The sequence below is a fragment of the Asparagus officinalis genome, chromosome 8 (assembly GCF_001876935.1).
Source record: "Asparagus officinalis chromosome 8, Aspof.V1, whole genome shotgun sequence".
Classification (NCBI taxonomy): domain Eukaryota; kingdom Viridiplantae; phylum Streptophyta; class Magnoliopsida; order Asparagales; family Asparagaceae; genus Asparagus; species Asparagus officinalis.
Window position 1 is genome coordinate 10,507,874 of NC_033801.1, and position 7,543 is coordinate 10,515,416.

The following is a 7,543-nucleotide window of genomic DNA, read 5'->3' on the forward strand; positions in this document are numbered from 1 at the left end:
ATCTTAACAAACTAATACTATAAATATGTTTTATACATTTTATTAATATTATTTTTTTAAAATTATGAAGCTATAGATAGTTCACATAGGATTAGGATATATAGGATATAATTATGATTAAGATAGATTAATATATAAAAGAAATATTTAAAATAATGAAGGGTAATATTGACTATAAAAAAAAATTTCCGAACTCGTAGTTTTAAAGGGAGTATGATACACACACACTCTCACACACTCACACACACAGACACACAGACACATTATAATTTATTAAAGGAGAAATTTTTAAAACCAACCTTTTTTAGAATTTAATAGGCAAAATCGACCTAAAGTGAAAAATATTAGCAAAACCGACCCTTTTCTTCAGAAAAGGGTCGGTTTTGCAGCCGAATGTGTTTTACGAAGTACTGCTAGTCCCGTGCACTTGGTCTTGACCAGCGGCTGGGCTCTCTGCTTAAAAGTCGGGACTGCTAGTCCCGACTTTTAAGCAGAGAGGACTCGAGACTAGGTGCACAGCAAGTGCACGGGACTAGCAGTCCCGTGCACTTGCTGTACACACTTTTGTTCACTTTCTGGCTGCATTTCAAGCCGTTCATGTACATACATCAACACAAACATCAACTAACAAGTCACATACTCATTTCACCACTACATTTCATGTAGTCCCGTTACATACATCCACACAAACTCCCACTAACAAATTACATACTGATTTCACCACATAACATATAAGAGGAACTCTAGCTCTCCATACAACTTGGTATTCTGTGCATATTGGGGGTAGCTGAGGTAGAAATTGGGTGTAGGGCTCCCATTCCATCTACAATAATTTATTGCAGTTGCATATCAGAATTGGGTTTTCAGTATGTAGAAAAAATAGCGCATGTTTTTCGGTGAGAATTACCTGAAAAATCTTCATACGGTCAAGCTCATTCCGGTAGAAATCCAATTGTCTAGCCGGGGTCTCGTCATAGCATTTTTCGACATTCCATCTACAAAAAAATATTTGTCATACATTTAGTACCACAATGATAACTACAATTATATTCGCTACACTAAAAATACAATACCTGCATCCCAGTGGAATTTGTCCATCTAATTGTAAATGCGTGCATAGTCTCGGCTTCAAATGAAGTCTCTCCCATGCCCATACTTGCAATAATCTTAGACACCCTTTAAGCTCACTGTTTTGTATAAGTGCCACTTTTGACATCTCTCTATATAAATACGCCAAAACGGCACTACCCCACGATTTTGTACCACATACGTCCAAGTCCTCGAGGAGTGGTAACCACCTAGCATATTCACAATATTCCAATTTATTAAAATAAGCTAATTCAATGAAATACAGATTCATATTATAAATACACATACCTCGCATGCACTTTATCTTTACTTGAATCTGGAAATAATATAGTACCAATCATGTGCATAATGTATGCACGTGCATGTTGGTCAACCAAAATTTGTGGGGCATCAACAGGCAACGGTACTGAGAAGATCTCTCTCAACCACTTCAACTTAATATTTCCTCGAGGCATAGGCTCTGGAGCTACACCTAACAACTCCTCACATCTTCGAGGCCATACATCACTATCAGTGCCGGTAATGCACGGACCATCTATACGGAGACCGAGTATCACGGCTACATCTTGTAGAGTAATGATAGCCTCGTCCATCCGGAAGTGGAAAGTATTGGTCTCAGGTCTCCATCTATCCATCAACGCAATCAGTAGGGGCCAATCGAGCTTTATCCAACGAAGCTTTGAACAAGTCAAGAAGCCGGCCCGTCCCACAGCTGCTATGATACGCTCATCCTCTAACCGCCAACGGCTATGGCTGAGGCTATGATCAACCATAACGATACTCGGACCTCTCTGTATAGACAATGATAGTATAAGAATGCAATATTATGTAAATGCAAATATTACAATTATAAAGTAACTGAATTACCTCCCCGCTTCCGCGATTTGCGCCGCGATAGCCCCGCTTTTTGCCGCTTTTTACAACACTGATCAACCATAACGATACTCGGACCTCTCTGTATAGACAATGATAGTATAAGAATGCAATATTATGTAAATGCAAATATTACAATTATAAAGTAACTGAATTACCTCTGTACAGGATATAATATGTGAACGATGCTGAGCCTGGTCATATAAGACCTCATCACTAACCGGCCCAGGATCCATGGTGTACAAACCTGCACATATAATTATACACATGTTAATAATCAATCATATAGTAATTCAGTTTCTTTATTAAAGTATATAAAAATAAAAAAATGATATAAATTACCAATTAGTTGCTATCTATTGTGTCTAGATGGACAACGAGGTCGAGTATGTCCCGGTTGTTTGCAAAGACTACATTTTTTGTGCTTGACCACTCCTTCTCGCCCTTGATCCATGGTTCCCCTAATTCGCACAGATCGTGGTCGACCTGCTTGTCTCCGGTACTGAGGTGGAACTATATGTGGTCCATTATATTCAGGCCAATACCGACTATCATCAGGTGGATGAAAACTCTCACTATATGTCTTTTGATAGTGAGCTGTTGAATACCAAGGCGAGCAATACCGATTTCTGGGAATTCTAGCACCTCCCGGCTGATTAGAAGAAGCCGCAAGCACATGTGCACAGGGTATTTTTTGGAGTTGTGGTATGTTACATGTGCAAGTGCAATCAACATCAAATAGTTTAACGGTGTAGATACCGTCACAATCTTGTACCTGCCATTCGTTGTCGTTGAATACAGTAATTTGACATGATCTTGCTGCCTCAATTCTTCTATGCAAAATGGACTCATTTTTTGGTGTGTAACGTGTTGTCCAGTCTATGCCATCACCACGCCTTTTGTTGAAGTATGCGTTTAGTCTATAGAATGTTCTCGCAACCAAAGATTGTATTGGCATAGCTCGTGCTCCTTTAAGAACGCCGTTAAAGCTCTCGGAGCAATTAGTCGTCATCATGCAAAACCGCACACCCTCATCCTTACATAATGCCCACCGATGCTCGAATTGAGGCTTCAAGTTATTTTCAATCCAATTATGTGCATCTAATGACAAAGACTTGATTTTCTCCCTGCAATGTTCATACACTAATGTGTCGGTCGCACACCCGGCTTGCCACAAAAGATTTTGCAAATTAATCTCACCGTGTTTTTTCTTGAAATTATCTCTTATATGCCTTAAACAATATCGATGGTGATGTGGTGCACTAAAACCCTCATGTAACGCCCTTATAATTCCTTTCATCCTATCCGAAATAAAGGTAATTATTCTTGGCGCACGGACACTTGGAATCCACTTGTATATAAGTTCAAAAAACCACTTCCAACTAGACGTATCCTCCACCTCCACGACTGCAAATGCTAGAGGAAATAACCCGCCATTTGCATCTACACCGGTCGCTACAAGAAGCACGCCTTTGTACTTTCCATATAAATGTGTACCATCAATGCTCAATAGCGGACGACAAAAAGTGAAGCCCTTAATAGCAGGACCAAATGCCCAAAACACGCGAGTGAACCTCTCCATACCCGGTGCAATCTCTTCGGATAATATTTCGTATTCAGTACCCGGATTATTTCGTTTGATAGCTTCAAGATACTGTGGAAGTAATTCATATGATTTTTTCCAATCTCCAAAAATTTTAGACAACGCTTTCCTCCTTGCATCATATGCCTTATATTTAGATATCTTAATCCCCCGCATGTCATATACCCTCTGAAATATCTGACTTGCATTCAGATCAAGTTCAGCTCTAACTTCAGGCATAATTAGCTTACATATATAAGAAGAAGATGCAGAATAATCATCGACATCCACCGACGGGTTGCAACATGTATGAAGTCCGCAATATCTACATATTACAAATTGCCCATTTGATGATTTTCTCACAGCGGCATTTAGCAACCAAGGACATTTTTTATTTCTCTCATCTTGCTCATTTGCATTCTCTACTTCATTCTTATCGTTAAAGAAGCATTTCACATTGTAGTTTGTTGCATTAGTTTTTACCGGCTTTAATTTGACCCGATTCTTGATGGACCATTCTCGGATTGCAAAAATCAGTGCCTCCTTGTTCTCGAATAGATCCCCTTTTTTAAAAGTGAAGTCCTCAGGTCGTTGTAAATTTGGCCCAACATCAACAAATCCAGCTTGAGAAGTATTTATCCAATCCTCATTATGAAACTCGTCGGGCAACGGATCTTCAGCTTCCACATAATCATTGTTAACGTTAAATTGCTCCATCCAACGGGCGTCATCATCTATTCCAGCTGCCACATGCATGCTATCAATTTGCACGCCATCTTCTTCAAAATGATCTGAATCATCATCTGCTTCATCTTCTATAATTGCTCCGACTGGTGGGTAACCCGTAACATGACCTGAAGCGTCGTTAAATATATTAGTTGACGTCCCACCGATAGAATACTCACTTAAACGTTGTGGTTGAGACCATGGCTCTTGACTTGGAGATGTCATAAAACCAATCGACTCGTTGTCTAAGTCAAGCATCCGAGAAAACTCTCCTTGAGGTCGTGAAACTTGGGCAAATTCCTGAATCGGATACTTCTCAATAAACAACTCAATTGACGCTTGCTTCTCGACTAATTGTTTCATGTCATTCAATTCCTCATCTTCGGTAATCTCCACGGCAATAGTTCTACTCTCATTTATAGGACAGTTGAAGAACACCTTAATTGTATATTCTTCTTTCTTAATTTTAGTAACTCTGTGTATTTCCCTAGTCATTCCATCAAAATTACACGACTTAGATAGCATGAACATTTTCCGAGAACCTCCATCATACACCGGCAAATTATTCACTCCGACGCCGAGGCTCCCATTAAAGAAACAAATAATGGATATGGAGTTCGTCATCGAAACTGAAAATACACAGTCCATCATATGCAAATAATCTATTAATATCTGAATAAATTCCAAATAATGGCTAAACCCCTAATTATTATTCATCATATGTAAATAATTACTAAACCCTAACTCCCAAATCACATTATTCATCCTATTGCACAAAATAAAAACTAATCCTACCCAATTCTAGCAAAATTAACAGCAAAATTAACAGCCAAAACATTATTCCCCCAATTCTAGCAAAATTTGATGAATATCCCTCTTAAAAATAATTGCTAAACCCTCTCATATGTAAATAATTGCTAAACTAAACCCTAACTCCCAAATCACATTATTCACTCAATTCTAGCAAAATTTGATGAATATCCCTCTCAAAAATTAACAGCAAAATTAAAAAGAAAAACACACCTGAGGATGGGGGTTCGGTGGGCGTCGATGGTGTCGGATGCGCGACGAGGTCGGAGGGCTAGGGTTAGGCGGCGACTGCAAATGGCAGGGGGTCGAAGTCGAAGTTGAAGGCTAGGGTTTGGGGGGGTTGAAGGCTCAGTCACGAGAGCGTCGGGGTCGGCGGCGACGGAAAATGGCGGTGATCGGCGGCGACGGAAAATGGCGGTGATCGGCGGCGGGGGTCGACACGAGTCGAGGGTTTTTTTTTTCTTCGGGGGAGAGTGGTCACGAGAGGAATGAACGAAAGAATGACGAAAAGAAAGGGAGCCGGTGGGTTAGGCGGACTACACGGGACTGCTAGTCCCGTGCAGTTCCGTAATTGCAAAAACGACCCTTTGCGGTCGGTTTTGCTAATTAATTTGTGAGACGGTCGATTTTGCCCAATAAAATTGAAAAAAGGGCTGTTTTAAAAATTTCTCCTTTATTAAAAAGGGTCATATAATTTTATATTATATAATTGATTTAATATTGAATAGTAATATCGTTGTAATAATATTGTTATTAGGAAAAACTCTTCATGAACCAGTATGTTCTTTACAATATATAAGCTATACACTCTAAATTCTTGTGTCTTTTATAGAGCTAAAAAGTTTGAATACATGCATCTAACATTTTGCTCTTACAACAGCAAAATCCACTTAGCAGATGTGAATATTTCAGATAAATTATATGTCCTGTATACAACACAATTGGCCTAGGCAAGTGGGTTATAATAGCATTTTTTATTCACATCGTTTGGAGCAAGATATGATAGGCACCTTGCATCAAAGAAAAAAGAATTTTTTATATTTAGAGCACATGACGAAATATATCATAATCTCCATGTTCTATTTTTACAAGAAAATAATTCTTCATACTTCTATGACACGGAGAATGTTGAACCATACATTGATGATACTATTCTTTGTAATATTTTTCAAAAATAAAAGTCAATTTTTCAAGTACAAGTGTTGCTTCTTAACTGCTTCTTTGTAATATTTTTAAGTGTTTGTAATTTACAGCTTTACTTCGGTTTGGTAAAAGTTATTTAAAGTTTTACTTCTATCAATCCCACAAAAACTTTATTTTTTTATTTTTATTCTATTTTTATCAATTTAAATAATTATGATATTCAACCACGTGTAATATCTCAACTATATAAATATTGGAAAAATAAGATAAATTTCGTTGCGTGCTACTAGAACAAAAGAGTTGCATATTAAAAAGAAAATAAAGTAGATTAAGAAAATAAAAAAAATACAAATCAATTCTATGAATTTCTTCAACTTAGAAGAGAAATGGTTTTGCTCATTTTTCTTGGAGATTCTGTTTTCAAAAACACTTTTTAATATTTTTTCCATTATTTAAAATAAATATCTCAAAGAGAATCTGTTGGGGAATCCGAAACAATCAAATCGGATCCTTGCCCTTCTGGACCTTGTGTTGAAAGTAGGAAAGTAGGAAATCCACCACAAATAAAAATCAAAACTTGTAAAGAAGATAAAAGAGACGAACACACAGATTTAACGAGGTTCGGCAACGTGCCTACGTCCTCGGGAGCCACACCACATAATTCTTTTATTAATTGAAGAAAAATTATAAGCTCTCAAACTAGGGTTTTATCTCTCTGAGATTCTCTCTCTTTTCTGCAGTCAAAAACTCTCTTTTTTGTGCTCTATCAAACCCTAAAACGTTTGGGTATTTATATCAAACCCAGCCTAAACAGAATTCCTAAATAGTTTAGGAAACTGTCAAACAGCGTCGCGGTCGACCGCCAAGTTCCCGCGATCGACCGTGAAAATCGACAGAGCCTAGAAAAGTTACAGGGTTTGGCGCGGTCGACCGTCATGCCAGGCGCAGTCGACCGTGATCAAAAGATAGAAACTAAAATCCTACAGGGTTTGTGCGGTCGACCGTCACGGTCGACCGTGATCAGCTCCAGACTCTCCTGAGCTCATGTGCACGTTCGCGGTCGACCGTCGCGGTCGCCCGCCGCAAACTCGCGGTCGACCGTGGATCAGTCTGGTCATTTTCTTCCTTGTTCTGATTCCAGCTCCGGCTTCGACTTTAGGTCTACACTTTAGACTAACATAATCATGGTCATTCGACTCTTCTCTATCTATATGAACTTTTAAATGACTACGTAAAATTCCTGTGCCACCAATTGCCGGCCACTATGTCACTGTTTCTTCTTAAAACCCAGTATTTTTCAAAAATGCCTAATAAGCCCAA

General features: G+C 38.6%; 2 protein-coding genes across 6 annotated transcripts; both read right to left on the bottom strand.

The window, feature by feature from the left end:
* Positions 508–2,198, bottom strand: LOC109820839 (serine/threonine-protein phosphatase 7 long form homolog). The gene is made up of 6 exons (XM_020387031.1): positions 2,121–2,198; positions 1,378–1,880; positions 1,074–1,298; positions 908–995; positions 713–823; positions 508–579 (listed from the first exon to the last, which is right to left on the bottom strand). Exons 1-6 carry the CDS (start codon positions 2,196–2,198, stop codon positions 508–510), a joined length of 1,077 nt encoding a protein of 358 aa, XP_020242620.1.
* LOC109819735 lies at positions 1,690–5,502 on the bottom strand. Of its 5 annotated transcripts, none has more exons than XM_020385587.1 (3): positions 2,305–5,502; positions 2,121–2,209; positions 1,690–1,880 (listed from the first exon to the last, which is right to left on the bottom strand). In XM_020385587.1, the coding sequence occupies exon 1, from the start codon at positions 4,919–4,921 to the stop codon at positions 2,315–2,317; it is 2,607 nt and encodes an 868-aa protein (XP_020241176.1). In that variant the 5' UTR covers positions 4,922–5,502; the 3' UTR covers positions 1,690–1,880; positions 2,121–2,209; positions 2,305–2,314. The 5 variants fall into 5 exon arrangements, with proteins under 5 accessions (XP_020241176.1, XP_020241180.1, XP_020241179.1 ...); XM_020385591.1 differs by having other exon boundaries at positions 1,690–1,956; XM_020385590.1 differs by having other exon boundaries at positions 1,690–1,956; positions 2,121–2,153; positions 2,248–5,502.